The sequence below is a fragment of the Acipenser ruthenus genome, chromosome 17, assembly GCF_902713425.1.
Source record: "Acipenser ruthenus chromosome 17, fAciRut3.2 maternal haplotype, whole genome shotgun sequence".
In the NCBI taxonomy this organism is placed as follows: Eukaryota; Metazoa; Chordata; class Actinopteri; order Acipenseriformes; family Acipenseridae; genus Acipenser; species Acipenser ruthenus.
Window position 1 is genome coordinate 26,574,950 of NC_081205.1, and position 24,674 is coordinate 26,599,623.

The following is a 24,674-nucleotide window of genomic DNA, read 5'->3' on the forward strand; positions in this document are numbered from 1 at the left end:
TTATTTATTGGACGTTTTAAAGCAGGGGGTTGAAATGTTTTTTTTTTTTTTCACTTGTAATCTCAATTCTCCAGCTGTTGTCCCTGCTGCTACATGCCTGTCCCGGGTCTCAGCCCATGCATGTCATGCATGTCAAAATAATCTGTTTGGAAAGACCACATTCTTTTTAAGAAGCTTTAAGTAAAGGGCTTAACTTTGGTTTGTTTGCGTAACTAATGAAAGGCTTTTAAGTAAGATCTTTTCTAAATGAAGCTTTTTACTTCCAAATCACATACAACACATCATAATAATATGAAACATAATATGAAGTTTGATCTGTGAAAATATTCTTTTGTGCATAAATAAAACAAACTGGGACCTTTTCAGCAGGTATAAATGACAGCGGATCTATCAAACAGCTATCGTTTACATCATAAATACAGTAGGATCTGTCATTTTTTCAGACAGGAATACACAGAGGAGACTTGTTAGATGTTTTTTTTCTTTTTCTTAGCATCGTCTCAAGTCCTGATATTTGGCTCCTTCTCCGTCAGGTTCAGTTGGGTAGAATGTCATGTTTCAAGTATAGTCACCTAATAGAGTTAAAATATCAGTCATAAAATGATTGTATATATTGGTCAGTATAGCTGTTAACATGTTAACTTCAGACCGAAATTCTGCACAAAAGCAGCCCTTTATGAATCAAAAATATATATATATATATATATATATATATATAATATATATATATATATATATATTTTGTAACAACTTGTGGACCTAGTTGGTCAAGTCAAAAGGAAATGATACCATCTGCACATCTAATGTGCAAACAGGAAGATGTACCTCCCCATCCTACAGACCGCAGTGGTTTTGGTTTGGCGTCATTCTGACACCCTGCAATCTCTAGAGTGATCGCAAACCCTCACAGCTTATTTAATGCTGTACACACACGTACATGAGCGCGTTCAACTATAAACCAAAGCCTTTTTTACAAAGACAGAAAACAAAATGACTTTTGACTCAGCTGTCGGCGTCAAGCATGACAAGCATCGTTAACTTCCTGTTTGTAACTTCTCCTTTCTTTACTTCTTCAAACAGTGTTTTTCTTTGTGTTTTTTTTTGTTTTTTAGTTTTTTGTTAATCTCTTATTGCTTTACTCATCAATCACGAATATGGCACATGTAATTCCAGTTTTCAAAGTGATGTGTGTGTGTGTGTGTGTATATATATATATATATATATATATATATATATATATATATATATATATATATATGTATATATATATATATGTAATACACACACCATATAAGAGACACCTGATATCCAACTTTCTGTGAGGGTTCAGTTTTTGTTTTAAAGCACCCGATGCAGTCTTTCCTTATTCCATTCTGTGTCTCCACCTCATATTAGATAAAATCTATATTATTCAGTACGGGTGCAGATTAACTAACTATTGATTAATTTGTCTTTATTGCAGAATAATTGAGTGCCAAGGCTTGCCACTGATAAATGGTCAAAGCTGTGACCCGTACGCAACTGTGTCTCTTGTTGGACCTTCTAGGTAAAACCTTGTTTAATAATTCAAATCTATTTAAAAAAAAAAAAAAAGTTATTTAATATGCTATCTGTTGAGTTTAAATGTCTTCAGGAGAAAGCAAGTTTGTTTACATAGACTCCACAAATGTGGGGCACTTTATTGGCATAACAAATAGAGGTCGGTCGTTATTTATGGAGGGAGGGGTAAAGCATGAATGCAAAGCTTTGCAGACCTCCACAGCTACTTTGTTTTGTAAGCAATCTTTCTAAACATTTCCATAATGTCTTTACTGATATTGCAGAATGTATCAAACATTTATCCTGTGACCAGAAATCAATGTGTTAGTTAAGCAACATGAACATTTTTGAGAGTGGTCCTTTTTAATAGGAACTAAATACACTCTTGAATGTAGTATGTTTTCATTACAAAAAATTATCAGCCAATATCTTGTGTAGTTTCTGTTGTGTTTTAAGAAACATTTGAGTAAGTAATTGAGCAGGAATGAAACAGACTTCATTTTTTAAAAATAAAACAAAATGAAATCCATTGCAATAGGTCGGATCAGAAGAAGACCAAGGTGAAGAAGAAGACAAGCAGCCCGCAGTTTGATGAAACGTTTCATTTTGAGGTAAACACTTTTTCTTTTGTCTGTATAAATGATAAAGGATTGTTATCGTTGCTAACTGTAATTGCTTGTCTAGCGTTTAAGGAGAGGTCTTTTATCACAGTATTTCTGTGGGGATAAGACCTCTTCAGAGAGATAATCTACAGCTATGGACAAAAGTTTTGCATCACCTAGAATTTTAGGATTGAGACATCAATAAAAAATAATTATATGAACATAATTTAGATATTTTATTTAACATCATGTAATTAAAGAAACTACAAAATTATATCACAGAAGCCTACCGGAAGCCATAATAGTAGTACAGTAAGTAGTCTGTACAGTATGCCACAGCTTACCTTGCATGTGTTTTTCCTATGTCCCGAGTTATTTATAGTGCCCTGTTATGTAAGAATACAAAAATGAGTTGCTGTGAAAATAATACTGATTTTCAACGCATAGAAACTATGTCCAGTTTATCTGAAAGACTTTCGACAGTCCGATATTGAGTGGTTCATCAATTCCGTTTTTAAAATTAATAATTAGTGCATTTCTGTTTGGTACTAAATTCTGTATATACTGACAGTAAATGTTGGTCATTGTAGAACCTGTAAGCATGGCTCAGAATATATTCACATTTGTAATTCCTTTTAATAGATATGCACTACTATACATATTGAAAAGTGAATGTGTTTTAAAGTTCTTCTTGTTCCTATAGGTGACAAGATCCAGCAGCTACACAAAAAAGTCACAATTCCAGGTTGAAGAAGAGGACATTGAAAAGCTTGAAATTAAGTGAGTGTATGGTTTTTAGCTCCTAGGAAAAGATGTGAGGTTGGTTGCTATTCAGCATACTTCCATGGATTTTATTTGTACATTTTAATCCATCAGTTCAGTAAAACATCTGTACATAATTCCTGCAGTATTTGCAATGTACAGTATGAAAGAATGATGTGCTTGCCTTGCATCCTTCTGTATATAGGGAAGGTAGGTAACGCATCACTTCATGTATGATTCTAAGAGATTCAGCACAGTTTTTCTAAAACTGGATTATAAATGTGATTTGCTATTTACATGCCTGTGACAATATTCAGTTTATTATTACTTTTTTTTCTAGCAGCGTCCTTAAGTCTCTTTCCTTACTTTTGCATCAGAAGGACTTCGCTGGTATTGCATTTCACATGGATTGATACAAATAAGAAAAAAAGGGAAAGTGTTTTTTTAAAATAAAATCAGTCTATTGTTTTTATAGTGTATTATAAGTTCCAACAGGACTGGCACTAATTGTTATATTCCTCTAACTGTCTCAGTTTGCAAACTGATATTTAAGTGAGGTAAGAGGTAGGTTATTAAGTGGGAGGAATATGCATGTGTGTGTGTTCATTTATGTGTTTAATGTTTGGGTTTAGTTTCATTAAAAAAAATACTGGCTAATAGATGCATGTGTGTTTTGAAATAAAAGCAAAACAAAATGATACAGTAGCTTATGTACAGATGCATTTTAACATTACTTTGCATTTATCTAAAATATGCAAAATATATATTTGTATGAGGTTACTATTAAATCCAGGTTATAGCATAGTTTGGGGGGGGGGGGGGGGGGGGCTGAGAGATTTAACAAAGTAATACTTTCTCTGTGTAAACAGCTGTGCTTGTGTGTTTGCGACCATGAAATTACAGTTGATTTCCAGACCCTGGAAGCACTGTATTTCCACTGAAGTTTACCTTTATGAGTAGCAGTTCAAATGTAGGCAGTGAATTAAAGACCATGTCGGTATGAGATACAAAGAAATTGCTCATTAATTATAACCCTAATATGGGTTTCAGAACTGGCATGTACAGTGTGTAATAGTATATTCAATGAACACACTTCTAAAATTTGCATAATGAGTATGGAAGTATGCCATCTACATTGTTATAAAGTTTTAGTCAAAATAATTATCAGTTATACTATAACTATTGTATTAATATTGGCCGTTTTTTATTAGTTAGGTACTGTTCTTGGATTTACTAGTAACCTTTTTTTTTTTTTTTTTTTTTTTTTTTTTTTTTTAAATAAACCTTTCTGTAATATATAGAACTACAGCTATTGACATTTACAATAACTGCCTGAATATTTTTTGGTGCCACTGTATGTGTGGGTTTGGATGTTTTTTGTTAATTATACAATCACAAACCCATTTTAAAAGATGGGTGTTGTATTTAATGTATTGTGTTTTAGCATTAATCATTCCTTGACAATGATTTGTTATGAATGATGCACTATTACTGCTATTATATTAACTTTTGTTTTTGGCTTAATATTTTTGGTGGGTTGCCTTGGTGTTGTATATTATTGCTGTCAGTGAGTTATTGTTGTTTTCTTTCTAGGGTGGACCTGTGGAACAATGGGAACCTTGCACAAGATGTTTTTCTGGGAGAGACCAAGGTATCGGTGAAGGTTTTAAGAAATGATTCGTCTCATCAGGCTTGGTAAGGGGTACAAAAAAATAGTCGAACAGTTTGAATGAACAGTCCCTATCGCTAAACTGAGACGGTTGAATTAAAATATATATATATATATATATATATATATATATATATATATAAATAAATAAAATAACAGTAACACAGTCTCAGAGTTTACTGTGAGTTGCTTATTTGTAGTTTTGTAAGATCACCAAAGGCTACAAAAATCAGCCCTCTGGGCAGCTGAGCAAAAATACAACAGGAAGCAAAAAAGAGAGATGGCAAGACAGCCCTCTACTTGACAGTTTGAATAATTAACAGACGTCAGTTCAGATTTATTGAGTACTAGCTGAAGTACCCAGCGTTGCACGGGGAAATTCAATATTTCAATATTTTATGCAGGACAAATTGGGGAACGGTAGCCTTATGGTTTCCTATAAGTTACCGATCTTGGGTGTCGCACAATGCGCTCGAAGGACCCCTTTCCCTTTTTTTAACTTTATTATTTGGGGGGTTTTGCCATTTTTAAATTTTAAATTATTTTTTTTTTTTTTGGTTTTGTGGGTTTCTTTAATTTGAGATACATGGATACTGCAGTGATCCAGCAATGGGGTTACTAAATAAAGTACCCTGGGGATCAAAATTTTGGATCCAAACATAGCCCTCGACCTTCCCCTGGATGAAAGAGGAAGCCATGCAAAGTTTGGTTACACTGGCTCCTGCGGGGTCCGAATGCAGAAAGGAACAGACAGACAGACAAACTTCTTTTATATATTAAGATTCCGGTTAAATTTCCCCATATTGTTCTAATAACATTACAAATCTTTTTTTAGGACTTTTATCATTTTACAATTAAGTATTGCCTATTTTATTTAGTCGTCATACGTCCCCCCCCCCCCCCCTTTTTTTTATATATGTTAATTACTGTAAATTATTACTGGATCCTAATGACATTGCTTTCTATTTTACGAAACCTTGAAATCGTTACGCTGAAAATGTATGTAGCCAAGTGGCATGTCACATAATCCAGTAGACCTTTATAAGCAGTGTTATGTACAACTGTTTATCAACAATCATGGAAAAACTTAACAAGGGCCGTGATTCTGAGTGCCCAAGCAACCAGCTCACCCCTCAGCAGTTGCTGCATTATCCAACACATCCATCAAGTGTCTCTGGTGTTCCTTAAATAGCAACGTTTGCAGAAAATCATCACCAAAATGCACAACTCTGGTTGCAGCTTATGACTGACCGAGCCCACAGGTGTGTGTAACATATTATGACATGCTAAAGTGTCCCACATTACTGGACTATACACACTTATTTTAACATTTATTTATGGTTTTTGTGCCAGTCACTGTCCAAGAAAGGGATTTAAAATAATGTGAACAGCTGTAATGCAAAGAAAAGTGTGTTGAAAATGCTGATTGATGTAACCTGTGATAACTGTCTTGTCAGATTGTTAGCTTTGTTGTGCACAGTCTTCAACTCCTTTATAGCATTATATTCTGGTGAATTCCATGAATTATCTGGCATCAAATTCTGCTGTGCTGACGTCAGTGGCTGCTTCAGCTGTGTTTTCTGAATAGTTAGAACATGTTGAGATAGACACAAAGGTAATGGGCTTTGCTATTTGACACTTCCTGTGAAACAGAACACATTATGATAGACAAATTATAGCCAAAAATACATTTAAAAAATAGGTTCCAAGTCCACTTCAAGGGGATTCAAAGCTGTTGTGGTTTTGCAATGTGCACAACAATAAAAATGACCAGGTATTTTTTGCATTTTAAAAAGTGACTGGCCAGTACATTAAAGCTATTGTGAGTTATATACTGCAGGAGAAAAAGGTTAGAAAAGAAATCCCTTTATTTTTTTTTGGTTTATGCTTACAGTTAAGAATATACAGGAAATACCAACAGCTTTTACACAGTATAAATGTAAGAGCTAGTAATCTTGTATACTTTGAATAAAGGTCATGTGGTTTAATGTGTAGGCGTGCATATACAAAAACAACTGCATGATATAGTACTGTTAAACTGCACTGTAGTTTACTGTTTAGTAGAGTACAAATTTGAATTTGTTTTAAAAAAAAAAAAAAAGCCAAACTCTCACATTTAACATGCAATGAGACCAAGATCTTATTTAAAATAAAAATAAAAGAATGCAGTAAACTTCTAAGTAATCTGCCCTTTGTGTAGCTTTTATTTAGTTAACCCTGCTTGGTTAAAATGAAAAATAAATTGACATTATTTAAACACATGTCCATAGGTATTTGTTACAGCCGAAGGACAATGGCAACAAGACCTCAAAAACCGATGACTTGGGCTCCCTGCGAGTAAATCTAACCTACACAGAAGACCACGTCCTTCCATCAAACTACTACATTTCTCTGAGAGATCTGCTGCTCAAATCACCAGATTTTAAGGTACTTTTAACTGGTTATCACATAAAGATATTACATTCTTAAAGTAGTGCCTTTTGATGCAAAAAATGAATCTGTTTTATATCCCTGTTCTCTGCTCTACAGGTACATATTTACATACTGGTGAATTTGTGCACCCACGTGTGTAGAAAGACAGGCATAAAACAGAGTTGCGTGCAGGTAGATGTACAATGCAAAAAGGCATTATAACACACCCCCTGTCCTCACATACTGTGGTCAGAGTATGCTTCATACAAATTTGTAGATAATCCCATTTATATCCCTAATCTCCTGGATGGTTCTGCTTTTTTGTGTAGGGCTGGTAGGAGAGATAAGCTGCAAACTATTGCAGCCGTTTCTCCTACTGTCACCTAGCAAGTTATTCCAATAATAAGCCAAGCAGCCCACCTGCCTACCTCCCTGCCCAGGAGGTGCCCCCTCCCCTTTTCTACACAGGTGAGATTAATAACAACATGTCACATCTGTTCAGTCCATCTGTTCCACATTACCACCTCCACCACCAGAACCATTCAGAACTTGCAGCCCACTTGAGCGTACTCGTCAGAAACCCTGTGTTTTGAAAAGTCTGTCTTCATAACCTCGCTTTTCTTTTGTCTTTGTTCAGCCTATCTCTGCCTCCGCTGCTCACGTTCTGTGCGACATCTGCCGAGAGCGATACGAGGCAGTGCTGCCTGTGGTACGGCTGTTATTGCATTACAGTAAACTGGTTCCTTTTGTAACTGCCGTAGCTGAGCTGGAGCTTGAGCAGACACAGTAAGTGACTTGTATTTGTAGAGTGTGGGAACTTTTTTGTTTTGTAGGAGAAAGGATCTGTGGAATTTTGTAAAAATTACCAAAAATGATTGTCTCCAAAAGGCAGATAAATCTTGATTATACGAAGCGTATCCAACACACCTACCACAAGCCATGATATCATCTTATTATTTTTTTTATTCCTGGGCACAATTTGCATTGTTTTCATTTTCACCAAAGAAGGGTAACCCTTTTGCTAAAGCACTGCTTAGTACTGTGATCAATGCCAACCTCCATGTATGACACTGGCATTATTTACACAATGGAGAGCTGCACTGGAACACTAGAAGCAGTCCGGTTTGGAGAAGTTGCATTTTCTATCGACCAATGATACCTTAAGCATTATTTAAGCATAGTTTAAAACAAAGTCTTAAATACATTTGTAATAGCTTAATAGATGATGATAATGGTTATATTGTGGCTGTGTTTAATTTGGTTTAGTGTACGCTATACATGGATCTTAATACTCCACTGCAGATTCCAACTTTATTTTCCCTCTGTTGTTGGTTTCTGTAGCTCGGCAAGGATATGTTGTGTAATTCACATCAGGCTTGCATTACCACACTGCCAGAATCTGTTTAATATAATGTATTTAACTAATACTTGTAACCAATTCATTCATAATAATCTAGCAAATTACAGCATTTGTATAAGAATTTCAGAGCAGAGTTTTATTAGAAACCGCATTTCTACAATATGGATTCACCTGAAAAAAGTTGTGCAAATGAACAATTCTGGTTTGCAATATTTGTGTTTTCCAGAGAGGCCAATACAATTTTCAGAGGAAACTCCCTGGCTACTCGTTGCCTGGATGACATGATGAAGATCGTTGGGAAACGATACCTGACCGTAACTCTGAAGCCTGTTTTAGATGAGGTAATGTTCCTATATGACTTCTATAATAATATTTTTTTCTTTTTTTTTTAAATGAATCAGCCGGTTATAAACTTATTTTATGTTGCATGCTATACTACAATTCAGTCTCCTCACAGGAAACCATGGTTAAAATCCACTTGACTGTGCTTTGGAATGCATTCAGTAGACACACATGAAATCTAAGTGTTGACTTCAAAATATTTTTATTTTATTTTAAAGATACTGGAGTGAAACATTTCTCCCATAAAAACATTTCTCCCTTGTGTGTAGTGATCGCCCTATTTTAGAAACAAATATTTCACATGCCAATTGAACACAGCATGAGTGGTTCTTGTTTTTAATTTTACAGTTCCCCAGCCTTTTAAAAGGCTTTCCATGAACATTCATTAATGATCATGCATGTCTTGGAAATCATTTTAGAACCTAGTGTGACATGAATTTTTTTCTTTTCCTTGATTTCAGATCTGTGAATCCAACAAACCATGTGAAATCGATCCTATAAAACTGAAAGAAGGGGACAACGTAGAAGTAAATAAGGTAAACTGTACCGCCATTACCAAAAAAACACAACTGCATTCACTAAGCTTTAACAGAGTGTTTTGACTGTTTGCTAATGATTAAACATTTTCTGGACTTTTATGAAAGATTGCTAAAGAATGGCCAAAAAAACCCTGCACCTTAAATGGTTAGAATTAGATACATGTGAAAGCTGTAATCAAGAGTACATTTATTACAGCATTGTTTAAAATTACAGGAGAATCTGCATCAGTACGTGCAGAAAGTCTTCAATTCCATTGTGCATTCAAGTATGAGCTGCCCTACCCTGATGTGTGACGTGTTTAATGCTTTGAGACAAATGGCAACAAAACGCTTTCCTGGTAAGTTGGCTGCTTATTAGAAACTAGGTCAAATAGACAAGTGTTTTCGCAAGGGCATTAATCAGTTTACCTGGCTTATTAGCAAGCATCCCCTTGAGGGGTTTTGCAAACCGAATGCCGCCACTACTTCAAATGCTTATATTTCATAAACCACGTCAAAATATTGTCAGTGTTATGGAAACTCCATAAGCAGCAGTTGCCAGGAGTGAATGTCACTAACATGATTATTAAAGTGTGCCTGGGGGAAGGGGGAGGGTGGGGGGAGGTTGACGTACATTTGTGTATTTTTATTGAAAAGGAAATGTTTAAACGTGGATGTTCCAACAGATATTAAACCAACTAAACGATTACCAAAAAAAAAAAAAAAAAACACTCACTTCAAAATAGCCTAAAAGGAGCTCAAATGATCTGAAAAACTGTGGTGTGGATCTAGAAGAACAAACTCTCTCTTGAGATGGTGTTCCCCCCTCCACTTCTACATCAAGTTATTTTAAAGCAAGGATACATAAGTGGACAAGAGCTTTGATTTTAACTGTGTTCTTTTTCAATAATAAAGAATGGAAATTTGATCTACGATCTATTATGCTGTTGCACCTCTGTTTTTCATAAATTGTGATTAATGTTGGGAAATTTGGGAAACTGATCCCGGAGGTAGCAACCAGTGATAGAAACAATTGTATTATTAAAATAGCTACATGGTCTGGACTTTATTAAATTTATAGATCCTGAAATTTCACCACATGATGGTGCCAAAGTCATTTATTGACTGAACTGTTTTTTTTATACTCTTCCAATTGCTTATGATGACTTTTTATTTTAGAATGTTTTACACTGGTTTTAAAGGTTATATATAATACATTTGTTATATTAATATGTAAAGCGATTTATAATGATTTAGATAATGTACCAGGTTTTTACTGGCACACTGAACTGAAAAGTGTTTTTTGTTTTGTGTAAAATGCATTCATGGATTTTTTTGTTTTACGTATAGATGACCCCCATGTGAAGTACTCAGCAGTGAGCAGCTTTGTGTTTCTGCGGTTCTATGCAGTGGCTGTGTTATCTCCTCACAGTTTCCATCTCCGATCTCATCATCCAGTAAGTAGAGAGAATTAACAGTTTAATCTTATTTTTAGGTTTGTTTCGTTGTGTTACAGGGCATACATCGATCAGTATTATAGTAGTAGTATTATTTTTGTATTTATTTAACAGATGCCTTTTTCAAAGGTGACTTACAGGGTTACAATGCAAGCTTTATTTAAATACAGTGTAGTTTACATTAAGCGCAAAAATAGAATATGAACTAGGATGCAACAAGTTAGGATTAGGATAACAAGTTATATCTACAATGGCATATTAGTAGTGCAAAGATAGTTGTGACAGAACACTCGTACTCCACCACTTATTTAAATAAATGGTACAAGCGCGATATCAATTAGAAAGTCATGCACATTTCTTATAACCCTGTTTTAACATGACCCAGCTAAATCCCTCTGTTTTTCTAACCTCTCATTCTGCAAACACAACTTTGGTACTCTCCCCTCCCGTCAAACAGGAGCTCTTTGGATATACAAATGTGCGTTTGAATCGGAAGGTGCACATTCCGATTTTACAAAGCGTGCATATATTTTAACAATGAAAAACCTAATATAAATTAGCATTTGGCACACGACACACCAAAGAGGACATTGCAGAGGTCATTGTTCTGGATCGTCTTGAACCCCCTTAGTGAGACACAACGTAGGGACGTTCTTCAGGTACAGAAGGAGTTTGCTAACTTGTTACAAAAGACTCCAGGACATACTGCCTTTGTTGAACACTATTTTGTATTTATTTTTTTATTTATTTATTAGCAGATGCCCTTATCCAGGGCAACTTACAATTGTTACAAGATATCACATTAATTATATACAATTACCCATTTATACAGCTGGGTTTTTACTAGAGCAATCTAGGTAAAGTACCTTACTCAAGGGTACAGCAGCAGTGTCCCCCACCTGTGATTGAACCCACGACCCTCCGGTCAAGAGTCCAGAGCCCTAACCACTACTCCACACTGCTGCCCCATCTGGTCAAGAGTCCAGAGACCTAACCACTACTCCACACTGCTGCCCCCCTTGTCCATCTTAAGGAAAACGTGGTGATCCGTCACCGTCCCTACTGTGTGAATGAGCGGTTACTGGAGGCCTACCAGGAAGAACTACAGACCATGAGGAAAATGGGGATCGTTGAACCATCCAAAAGTGAATGGTCTAGCCCGGTGGTGATGGTTTCCGAAGAAGGATGGGAACATCCGAAAGTCAATGCAGAATCGAAAGTTTAATGCAGTTACCCGCTTTGACTCCTACCCCATGTCGCGGATAGCTAAGCTGCTGGAGAGAGACGGCCAGTCCAGATATATAACCATGCTAGATGTATGCAAGGGTTATTGACAGGTGTTACTGTCTTCTGATTCCAAACAATATACAGCATTTCAAACTCCTTGGGTTCTCTTCTGTCGTGCTGCCTTTTGGAGTCCGTGGTGCCCCAGCAACCTTCCAATGAATGATGGACATAATTCTTCAAGATTGTTACGGTTATGCAGCAGCACATCTTGATGACGTCATCATTTACAACACTAGCTGGGATGACCATTTGGATCACGTGAGGTCTGTGCTCTAGAGAGGTAGAGCAGGTTAACTATCAATCCCTCCAAATATACCTGGGCTAGAGACCAAGCATCTGGGCTATCTCATTGGGGATGGAGTTATTCATCCCCAAATGGATAAGGTGAAAGCTATACAAACCTGTCCACGGCCAAAAATAAACCAACTGGTACGGCTCTTTTTGGGATTAGTCGGTTGGTACCGCCTTTATTCCTCATTTTGCGACCATAGCTGCGCCACTCACTGACCTTACCAGGAAGTGGGATAAGAAAGCACTTCAATGGATTCTAGAGTGTGACCAGACTTAACAAACTGAAAACCTGTATCCCCTCCAAACCAGTACTGAAAAGCTTTTTCCACGTGAAACCAGACATTCTACCATTGAGAAGGATTGCCTTGCCATTAGCTGAGGGTGCAGAACATGGTGCTTAGGTCAGGCAAGTCCAGTCCATCATAGGAGGGGGCTGATCAAGAGATCTACACATGCAGTCTAAACAGGTGGTTCTGGCATGTCATCCCGTGTGCTTAGTCGTTAATATGTGATGTATATTGAAAAAGCAAGAAATAGCCGCAGTTCTCTAGTGAAGACTTCCCCATTTGACTTGGAGGCTGATTTTAAGATGATTCTGACAAGGTTTGTGGTTTACCAATTTTATTGAGAGTGAAACAAAATAATTTGGTTTGCTTACTTGCTGTGAAAGAAATCCTCCACTCATGTTAGATAAAACAATACAGTAACAACAAAGAACAGAATGTATTGAAATAGACACGTTTGTCTGCTTCCATCTTGTGGGTTGTCAGAAAGAGTTACATTTTTTTGAAACGTACAGTATGAGAAGGCCATGCAGAAAAGGCTAATTGCGTCTTCATGTTTTTCAGGATGCACAGATGTCTCGAACATTAACACTCATTTCCAAAACTATTCAAACATTAGGAAGTTGGGGCAGTTTATCCAAAAACAAACTGGTATGTCTATGATTATCAAGTTTTCTCTTTTTGCTATTTTGTCTGCAGCCTTAGGCAGTGTTTGTCATTTCTGATTTATTATGATTTTTTTTTTTTTGCCCATGTTTGCTATGTTTCTAATATGATATGTAATTTTTCATGCTATCCTGGGGTCTTAAATAAACTTAGATTCATACAGTATACTTCAACAGGAATAAAAAGGCTTGTATTTTTATTTAAAAGCAAGCCATTTGTAAGATATTTCATCTTTATATAAAGAAAACCAGATGCATGCAATAAGACGTTTTTCTCTAATTTCAGTCAAGTTTTAAGGAGACCTATATGTATGATTTCTTCAAATCCTTCCAAGAAGAAAAATGTATAGAAGAAGTTAAAAGGGTATGTTCATACTAATTTCTGTCAATATATTATTCTTGATTCTTAATTATTACTAAGTGATACTACATATAAGGCTACTGATTTTCCATTCTGGGGAATGGCAAATTTTTCAAAAATGACCAATTCTGTGTTTTTGTTTGTTTGTTTGTTTGTTTTTCCCATTTATCAATGTATTGATAATTAAACATGGCATTTGAACATAAATATAATGTTGATAGTTAAAATAAGTAAATTAATAAATATTACCACAAGTTCCTTTTTTTTAAATTAAAGTGAAGATTTTCAATGACTCTTGTTGCTGTAATATTAAGTAAAGCACTGGAAGACACTTCAAATGTCATAATGTTTATAAACATCACTTGGCTCATTGCTGACATTTATAATAAGCAGGGAAACTTAATTATATCATAACAGTTCAGAAAACAAATGTCCAGCACTGTTTTGAGAGAATCATATTTACAGCACTCCACAAATGAAGTTTTGTGTTTTACTGGCATTACAATAACCAGGATAAAATATGAAACTCTTTGATTAAAAAAAAAAGCTGTGTTGACTGACTCGTTGCTACACAGGTTCACTGCTCTGTATCACCCGATTATAATTTAAATAGTGCCTCTTTTAATGTAAACGCATAATAATCCTCCCTATTGTTTTCTTTGCTAATTCTGCCTTATTTTCAAAATGTGTCTCTAGAAGGAATGAATGTATAGCTAGAAAAATAGCTTTTGAGCTTGTTTCTTCATCATCAGATTATATCATTTAATTAAGAAACGGTCATGGTTTAACATTGTGTTAATTTTATAGCTTTATTAAATGTAGATAGAGTGGAAAGAAATAAACTAAACAGTAATTAAATATGCAATTTATCTTCCTTGCTTCGGGAAAGCCCCTTCTTGAGCACAGTCCCTTGGTTTTTCAGCATAGCAGTGCTTTGCCATTTTTTGTTGCCGTCTTTTTTGCTTTCTTGTTCTCTACGACTGGCAGTATGATTATTATTATTATTATTATTATTATTATTATTTATTTCTTAGCAGACGCCCTTATCCAGGGCGACTTACAATCGTAGGCAAAAACATTTCAAGCGTTACAATACAAGTAATACAATGATCTTTAATGGTGTTGACTCGTACATGATCAGTGGAATGACAGCAAAAATAGTATCCCACCATCCTCATGTAGATAATCAGAAAATGTTTTCTTTTGCTGAAACATGGCTTTTTTTTCCCTTCTTTGGTGCAGCTGAAATTGAGTTTCAGTAGACACGTGAGTGAAGTCACATGATGAATGAACAAAACAAAAGCCTAATTCCACTATTCTGCGATGGTGGAAAATCGGTAGACCTATATATAGCGCCTCTCTTGAATAAGTGCAACACTCAGATTTGTAATAGACACCACCCTCGAATACACTGCCCTCTCAATAATGAAACATGTACGTTAGCTCCTCTTCAGTATTGGGATGAGCAGGGCGACACCCGTATGTCGGCTCGTCTTGTAGCTGAGGTACTTGATTTCTCCATTCCCTAATGCGACGCTCATCAACTCCCAAGTTGTCGAACAGCAGGTAGATTGCCTTTTGATCTGCGAGCTCAGCAGCCTTCAGTTTAAAAGCGAAGTTGTAGGACTTCTTCGCCGTCCTGATCAAATTGTATCCACAGAAATAAACTTCAATATACAGCTACTTCAGATACCATAAAGAACGCAATAAAAAAATGGTGCCTTTCGAAAACCGTGGTACTTGAATAAGCGCTGCAGCTGGTTTTTTTTTTTTGGCAATTTTTAAATAAATGCTCCACTGTTAAATCAAAGTAATACATTATTTCAAATCATGGCCTATAATCCATTTTTATAAAAATCATAACTTCAAGGCAATGTATCTTCATAGCTAGTTGCAGTACACACTCAATATTTTTTTAATACATTATATCGTAATCTACAGTAGACTGGCCATTTGTTTGTTTTAATTCCAATTTTTTGTTTAGTTTTTAGATGAAATTTCCTCAACAGGAAGTAAAGAGTCCAGTGGTGTAGAAGAGTCTTTGATTCTTAAAGAAGGGTATGCTTGTTTCGTTTGTATTCTTCTTTTTTTTTTATTATGATCCATTAATATTCCAGTATCCAATGTTTAGATCTGTATATCAGTCTATTTTAATTTTTATAAATTGTATTTATAAATACTGCAGTCTGTCCTTGCTGCCACTACTTCAAATGCAATAAACTGTTTCATACTAATGGAAACTTACCGGGCAAATTCTATTGATTCCTTTCACTATCCAGTTTTGGTGCAGCAGAATGAAGACCTGCCACTGTCCATATTATTTTAATAGATTCTAACTTATGTGCAGAAACATAAAACTCTTCTCTAGTGTACTGGTGTGTCACAAATGCCCCCTGGTGGGTTCAAGTAGGAAAGCTAGACCGCATTATTGGTCTGTTCACAGTCTCCCTCAAACTTGGCAATATAAATTTAAAAGCTATGCATCAATAGCAAGGGAATCAATGTTATGGTTTTATTTTTTTAGCCAATATTTAATAAAGGCTATTTCTGTTCCAAAATTGGCAAATTTTTGGTTTTAAATAGATTTCCTGTGGCGATAATAAATTATGAATCCCTTTTATTATCAGTCCATTATCAATAACAGTTGCTAGTTTTAAGCTATAAATTATTTTTGATGCTTAAGAGAAACTTACGGCGAACATGAATAAAAATACCTGAAACACCTGGGATAAAGAAAATGAAAAGTAACGCTTTTCTTGTAACAAATAAATAAATCTTGTTTTTTTTTCTTTATTTTTTTTTTTTAAAACAGTGAAGTACATAAAAGAGCTCAGGGAAGGAAACGACTTGGCAAAAAAAACTTTAAGAAGCGCTGGCTCCGTTTGACCACCAGAGAGCTCTCCTATCACAAGCAACCAGGTATGTCTTGGGATTAAAGGCTTCTGGACACCATGTATGAAACTTGTTTTTCACTTACTGTAAAGCCATAGATATTTACAAACCTTTTATTATGCACTTTTTGCACGAATATCAAATTCCACTAACAATACATGCTTTGTATATTGCAACAGGTCACATTTCTTGAGCAAAACAGGTTTTATGGGTGTGATTCACCAAATCTTTTGATCGCAAATATTTATGGCTTTACAGTATTTGAATGACCCAAGCAATAGAGGGGCAGGAAACAGTACAGTAACAGGCTTGGTTGGTCTAATCCTGAAAACTCCTTGTCCAATTGTGGTCAAATTTGCTACTGATCCTCTATTGAGTCTCATAATGTCGGGGTATATGGAGGCTGTTTATATGTCAGTCCGACTGTCTATCTGTTTCGCATGTATTTAGAGAACTGCTTGTCCAAATGTGACCAAAACTTGTTAAATACCTTCTTTAGATTATATAAAAAAAACTGCCAGGGTTTAATGGAGATTAGAAAATGGATCAGAGATTTTCATTAACTTGATTATAATCTCTGGTAAATGACCTTGAATGTTCTCTTTCTAACTGTTTAATCACTGTTCCAATTCAATCTGCCAGAAAATATGTAAATACAGTATTTGTGTATTTTACCTTTTTTCTGCTTGATGAAAGAAAATCTCAGTTCTTGTACACTAATATCACAGTACAAAGCATTGCATTATACAATATCATTATAATTAGTGAAGAGAAATGCAATGCTTCTCCTTGCACAGTTTCATAAACTTATATATACAGTGTTATCCCAGTAGGGATGGGTTTTGCTTGGAAGGAAGAGCAAAATGTTACTATACCAGAATCCTAAAGTCATTAATGTAGATTAGGAGTAGCAGAGGACCTAATACTGATCCCTGTGGTACACCACTGGTTACCTTGCTCCATTTTGAGGTTTCTCCTCTAATCAGTACTTTCTGTTTTCTACATGTTAACCACTCCCTAAGCCATGTGCATGCATTTCCTTGAATCCCTACTGCGTTCAGTTTGAGAATTAATCTTTTATGTGGGACTTTGTCAAAAGCTTTCTGGAAATCTAAGTAAACCATGTCATATGCTTTGCAATTATCCATTGTCGATGTTACATAACCTGCCTCCCACATTGATGATTCCATGTTTGACACTGCTGTGCCATGTGATAAATCTCTGCTACCTTGTGGTGTTTGGGAGGTAGTCCAGTCTCAAAAGCATTGGCAGCGCTATCTGTAAAATGTTGAGTTTGATATACTTGCAACACTGCTCCTGCATTCCTTCTTAACCAGAAGAATAGAAATTGCTCAATATTTGATGTGTATTCATTACATTAAAAGAACAGAATGAATTGGCAATAACCACATATTGTTTAAGCTGACTTCAGTTCAAAAGCTTTTCAAATAAATAAAGATATTTATCTAAAATAATGGGAAGGCAGGCATTTGTACTTTTTATACCTGCTGGATTAGATTACATGGTTGTCAAGATTACATCCATTGTGCCTCCACACACTGCAAGCCATCAGCACCAGATGGGGATGCTCTGATTCAGAAACATTTCATAGAACAATGTTACTGTGTTACATTTTGAATTAATAACCTGTCAAAACCCCAGCCCCTCGCAGACAATTTCCGCCTGGGGGGCTGTGCCCTTAAATAAATCACAATATCTTCCAAAGTATAGACAGCACAGGCATGGTTCAGGGCTTGAATTCAAGGTAACCCCTTGGGCATCAAGACTAAAACCTCAGGTGTGATAAAAGTCTTACTCAGTACCACACTGGAAGGAGATATCCAGAAAAAATACATAAAAAAAACAACAAACGCTTTTCATTTTTTTATGTTCTATAGTCATTTTTTTCAACTTGTAGCATATGAAAAGAGCCAGTGCTTCACCAACATGTCTAATATACTGGGTAAAAATTTGGAACTGTTTGAACAAAGGGATCAAATTCTACAGGAGTTTTTACAAAGCTAAGCCCAAGTGTCCCCAAACCTCTCCAAAAATAAACATTGTGTAAATCTTTATGTCAATTGATATACTAAGTTCTAAAAGGGATGTTATCTTCTGGCACCTCACAGGCTAACCATTGCCACATGCATTTGCCTTTGAAAGGCTTTTTTTTTTTTTTTCCCTTATCTCATTCAAGAGGTGGGCGTGTTTGTTTGTACATCGATTACTCTGTGATGGATTGGGTTACAAACAAAGTAAAGGTATGAATGGAAAGCTTGTGACCTCCCCTACAACGTGATCAGGAGATTTCACCGTCATCAAGGTTGTAAGACCAGAGCAGCAAAACGCAAGCTAGTCGATTGCTTTTATTTTGAATGCATGGGGGTACTAGACACATTGTGAATGGGATATCTCAGCGGTGAAATGACGGATTCGAAAAATTTCTTCGCTGTTTGACGGTAGGAAAACAACGATTTTGATATCGAGTCAGCTTTTTTTCTCTCTTGCTTTTGTAATAATATTAAAAATGAGTTATGAAATATAATATTTACGTGCAGTTCCGTGTTCCGCTCGCGGGACTAGAGGGCGTAAGAGGATAAACTAGAATCTTTTGTCATTCCAATAAAATTAACCACTCCTCTAGACATGCAGTACTGTAGTACTGCTCTCCAGGATTGGTGACCCTGATCCTGAAGGGTTATTCCACTCCAGGTTTATTTGATGTCATTAATTGTTTAAACAGTTTTTTTAAAACCTGGTCAGAGATTGAATTGACTTGATTATAAAATTAGAAACATGAATTGAAACGGCCAAAGTGGACACATTTCTAAAGACTCCTTAGGCATGGTTCCATGTATGAAGGTCATTGGGTCATGGCTTATTGGACAGCTCTACTGTGAAAATTCCACAGGTTGTTTAATATGGGCGTGTACACATGCCTAATTATGGAGCAGGGTAAAGACCTCAATGTAAGTTTGGTATTGCAAAGCCATACATTACCATTCAGTGTTTATATTTCTTTGTTATACAAGACTTATAAACCCCTTGACAAAGATGCCAAGGTCAGAACATCCAAATGAGTTGGATCTGAAATATTCAGGATTTGTTAATACTCTACTGAAAGGCATTGGAATATTATTTTATGTTAAGACAGCCAAAGAGGCCAATCTTATTAGACATGTCTGCCTTATGCTGTCACATTGATCACAAAGTCATATAAATACAAGGGTAGTATATAGTTATCTTCGCCCCAGCTTATACAAAAGAAAGTGCTTGAAGATGTAATGTATTGAATTAATTTGGATAAAAATTGTATTGCACCTATAAACTGCTATAGAACACCCCACCCCTCCTCCTTGGCTTACATATTTGCACTAACAGAAATGCAGAGGCTGACATGCACGGTTAAATTATTTTCTTAGCCTGGTTCATAACTTTTAATTAACTCGGTGCTCAAGTTCCATTTTCAACTGTCCCACTGCCATGTTGTTTTAACCACTGGTCGTCAGTGGCCATTTTGTTGTTTACAAATGATGCCTCCAGATATGTCATTCCCTTACATTATGCCCTGGGAATGTTTTTTTTGTTTGTTTTTAGTTTTTTAATCTTACCACAGTGATTAAGTATGACTGGGCAAAATTCAATCACTTGTGTGGTTTATCTTTGGCTAGACTTCAGTCAGAAAACCTTCCCATTACAATGTTAAAATGGCGTGCTTTAAATAAATCCCATATCTAAGTAAGCCTGAGGAAATGAGTAATTTGTTCAAAGCAGGGTTGCTCATTAGTATTACAGTAAACCATTTACCAACATTGTAAAATCAGACCCCTGTTGCTGCAGATCTGGAGACCCAGATCCTAGTCTTTTCACACTGAGCGTGCCGCGTCTAAGCGTCAGTGTCTAGCGGATTTTGATGTCGTCAACTTGCTTTCACACCAAAGGCGTTCAAATAATTAGAACGCAAGAAGTCAAAGTATTATTATTAAATAATATACTTGCTAATTACTACTCGTTCATGTGTATGATGGAGCATTGTCCCTTTAAAATAAAAACCTAAACAGCCATAGCTAAAACAAATAAATAAAAGAGCACAGCGCAAATAAGAAGAACAGAATACTGTCATATTAGTAGTAGTAAGTATTATTATTATTATTATTATTATTATTATTATTATTATTATTATTTTAATAATAATATTAAATAACAATAATTACCCTACTGCTGACTGTTTACGTTTCTCTATCTTTTCATTTCCAAATGCTACTCTAAAAGCTGCATCTTTGTTTTTTGCTCCTTTTTTTCTATCGGTCCCGCAAGCTCTTCCGTTGGTTTTTAACTACATCTGAGTCGCAAGACGTGCAAAACAAGCAACAGTGCAGTACTTTACTTGTGGTTCGCTAAAGCATTTTAACCAGAACAGAGCTGGTGTGTGATTGGTTAGAGACGCGGTGAGTGTGGAAGCCTCCATAGGATGTATTGTATTCTTAAAAATGTTTTTTAATAATTTGCCGGACTTTGACGCCTTGATGCAACACGCTCAGTGTGAAAGGACCTTTAGTGTGACGTGATAGAAAGTTTACCTGTTTCAATATGTTCTGTGGGGATGGCAACGCCTGTCTAAACATACTCCTTATGCACATTAAACCTTAATATTTAGTAGTGAAGTACTAATGTTGTTGTTTATGAGAGTACATGAATTATTTGTTTTGAAAAACAGTACATTTAGAAAAAGAATCAATTGCAGACCACACACTGGTGAAGGCATTAGCGGAACGCTTGTGAAATTGACTATATGACTTGCAGCACTATTTTAACACCATTTAAAAATATTTCTTCCGAACTAAACCGTTGACAAAATGTGGCTGGCAGCATGATATAAATAACTGCATTTTGAAGAAAGCAGACAGAAAGAATAAAAATGCCGGCAACTCAACTGATTTGCCTCTATAATTTTCTTCAAAATCATTTCCATTTGGCAGACTCAGATATGGGATTTATTTAAACTGTGTAATGAGTGTGCAGGTTGCCAATAAATCTGGTGCAAATATGCCTAGTATAGTGCTATGGGGATCAAAACCTGATCAACGGGGAAGCCTAGTCAATTGTATAGTTCTTCCTGTTTCTTTCATTTTGAGTAGATAGGGACATTACAAGATGGGAGCTTTACACTTGGAGCTATATGTATCTACTAGATATTCTAGAACTTTTGAAACCTGCGTACCACCTACTGTGTCATGTCTAGAAGCTAACAAGCCATGTTACATTGTCATGGAGACTGCATCTGCAAGTCAAAATTGGCCCTACATTCAGTGGACAAAGAAGATAATATGTCCCTGTGTGTTGCATGTAGTCTTTACACATTTGGAAATACTGTGTTATTAGTATATATAGATAGATAGCGCTTATAAGAAAACGACATACGGAGGCAGTTTGCAGCCGTCTGCTGTCACACAGAGCATTACAGTTGTGTGCTGCTTCTCATTTCCAGTCGTGATTACTCACACCTGTTTTTCTCCCCTTTTTGAACTATGGTATTGTTGAAAAATACGGGGGTCTGATCAGTATTTCCGATCTGTCCAAGCTGGTACTGTTTGTTAGAACTGAGTCTAATAAAAGCTTCTCTTTGAATTTCTTAGGAAGCTAGTGACGCTTCTTTGAAAATGGCTGCCTGTATGTCACGGATGATTCGAGATTGGGCAGTGACGTTTTTCTTTGTCTTCTCAGCAACCAGACACATTGCTGTTTGTGTACTGGGGCAGTCACCTCTTTTGTTGCTCATTTTAATAAACTCATTACTTTACTCATTTAAGACGCAGGCCATTTATGAGAAGATAAGTGTTTAAAAAGTGCATCTTAAATTCAAAGGAATACCGTATTCCGTTTTATAAAGGGAATTTAATGACAAACTCAAAAGAGAGAGAGATTTTAGAATTGTAAAGATGTACTTGATTTGAATGGATGTATATCATGCATGATCTCTGTGTGGCCAGTTTCAGGGAGTGCTTTGTTCAAAGTTTGTAAATCTTTCGGATAAAAAAAAAAATGCAAAGCACAGATCCTGGAAAAGAAAATACATTTCTTTCTCCACAGGGGCAGAATTTGATAGATAATGAACGGAATCATTTTGTCAGGAAGGAAGCAACTGTGCATGTCTAGAGTCAGCCATATCAGAACCATACTCAATACAAATGTTATGTTACTGTGTTTTGTATTGATGAAACAGTTCATTGTTACAATAATTATCCAGGTACAGTAGTATATAGACATGTTGATAGTTAAAAAAACCAAAAAACGGTAAGGAAGCTTTTGGTAAATTACTAATCCATCCCTGCTGGAATTAGTTTAGCAGGTTTTCTATACATCTGATATAAATTGAATAGCTTAGCTCCAGGAGGGCAGGGTTTGAGGGCAATTCCAACCTTACATTGGAACATGTGTTGAAACTTTGTTTATGAAATGTAAATGTATATGAGCTTTAAGTTTTTATATTTTCCAGTCTTTGAAACAAACTTAAATATATAAAAAAAAAATATATATATATATATATATATATATATATATATATATATATATATATATATATATATATATATATATAATATACACACACACCAGTTCATTAGCATAGGTTTCAAAGGGTGCTTTTTTAAACTAACAGTATGATGAAACACATTATTTTACAAATTTCACTTTTTTCTGTGTGTGTAATGGATATAAACTTTGAAGCTAGGTAATCCCAGTTCCTAGGTTATTTTCCAGTTACAAATGAGGGTGAACATGCATGCAGTCATGAAAACCATTAAAACAGATACTTGCCAACACTGAATTAATAAACACTCCATTTATTTCAAAAGAGAAGAGTGTGAATTTTAATCTCTCTCTATGCAGAAGTAGATGAGAGGGTTACAATTTTAGAGCCAGCGTACTTAAAAAGCTGTTGAAAAAGCTTTGTTTTGTTCTTTAGAGAAGTCCATAGCATTAAAAAATGAATATAGTCCAAAATGTAAAACACTGAAATATGTATTTTTGTTTGTTTTTATTTTAAGAACTGGAAAAAAAACAGTAAAAGCTAACACAAAAAATGATCAAATATAAAATCAAATTAAAATACCCTATAAAATATTGCATGTAAAACAATGGTTTGGACAAACCAAGTTCTCAGTATTCATAAAACTAAAGAAATATTGAGCCCCATCAACTACCTTTACAATATCCTTGTGTCGGATATCTTTTATTAATTTGCTTCATCAATTTTATGCTATTCAAATTTGTGTTTGTTTTTTTTTGTTTTTTGTTTTTTTAACAGGCAAAGAAGCATTGTGCACAATTCCCATCAAAAACATTCTGGCAGTGGAGAAACTTGACGAGACTGCATTTAATAGAAAAAATGTAAGTAAAAAGCCCAGGCTCAAGTTAACTGGTTGTTTTTCAGTGTAAATGCGATGCTGTCATCAGAACATTAGGATTAAGATGGTTGCCTGTTTACATTTTGATCCACACATGTACATGTCAGCATATACTGTAGGTTCTCTTTAAGCTATTGCAGAGTCCACCTTGTTGAGGGATATTGAGCCGGTTGTCTGCTTTTAATCATGTAGCTCAGCACTAAGGTTAAATGTTAAGCTTTTTTTTTTTTTTTTAAACTTTGGGAGCAGTTATAGCAGTTCAGTCCAAACGCCTGCTATACTTGAAAAAGAATGCAAAATACAGACTGAACATGTTGACATTTTTCATTCCTGGCCAGAGACAGATTCGATTCGGCTTTCCCTTTCCGTCCTTGTTGTTGCCAATTTGGAGTCATTGTGTTAACTGGGTTTATGTTTTCAACATATACTTCTTTTGGAAGCTAGGTTCCAAACTAAATTTAAAAAAAAAACTAGAGAAAAAAAACATGAAAAAAGAAAGCTCTACATTTACATCCCAGCTGAATGGAGGATCTCACCAGCGAGTCCCTTTTGTGATGGTTATTTGTAAATAGGCTAATATATACTAGTGCATTCTAATTCTGAAACAGTAAATCTACCTGGGGTTAGCCAGAATATCTAACCATTTAGGTTGGATCAGCATTCTGCTTATACATCAGAAAAAATCTGCAAAATCTAACCATACACCATTCACTTTGATCTTATATGGCTGCCATATTGTGGTGACATGCATTTTTTGTTTCCATATGATAAAGACCTAAGGCTTTGATATATTGACTTTTTACTGTATTCTACAATTATCTAGATAT

The 24,674-nt window shown here is 35.5% G+C and overlaps 1 protein-coding gene across 3 annotated transcripts in view; it reads left to right on the forward strand.

Annotated features, from left to right (window-relative positions):
* rasa2 (RAS p21 protein activator 2) overlaps positions 1–24,674 on the forward strand; it is a 47,026-nt gene that overhangs the window by 17,966 nt on the left and 4,386 nt on the right. For 2 of the 3 annotated variants that reach the window (XM_034038500.3, XM_058990261.1), the window contains 15 exons: positions 1,463–1,546; positions 2,078–2,150; positions 2,845–2,921; positions 4,497–4,598; positions 6,843–6,999; positions 7,622–7,770; positions 8,571–8,685; positions 9,148–9,222; positions 9,440–9,563; positions 10,555–10,661; positions 13,088–13,174; positions 13,475–13,552; positions 15,534–15,607; positions 16,362–16,468; positions 23,748–23,830. In XM_034038500.3, the coding sequence (XP_033894391.1) occupies positions 1,463–1,546; positions 2,078–2,150; positions 2,845–2,921; positions 4,497–4,598; positions 6,843–6,999; positions 7,622–7,770; positions 8,571–8,685; positions 9,148–9,222; positions 9,440–9,563; positions 10,555–10,661; positions 13,088–13,174; positions 13,475–13,552; positions 15,534–15,607; positions 16,362–16,468; positions 23,748–23,830 (1,492 nt within the window). Of the gene's footprint in view, positions 1–1,462; positions 1,547–2,077; positions 2,151–2,844; positions 2,922–4,496; positions 4,599–6,842; positions 7,000–7,297; positions 7,453–7,621; positions 7,771–8,570; positions 8,686–9,147; positions 9,223–9,439; positions 9,564–10,554; positions 10,662–13,087; positions 13,175–13,474; positions 13,553–15,533; positions 15,608–16,361; positions 16,469–23,747; positions 23,831–24,674 lie in introns of those variants that run through there. The other variant, XM_034038503.3, reaches the window with a different exon arrangement.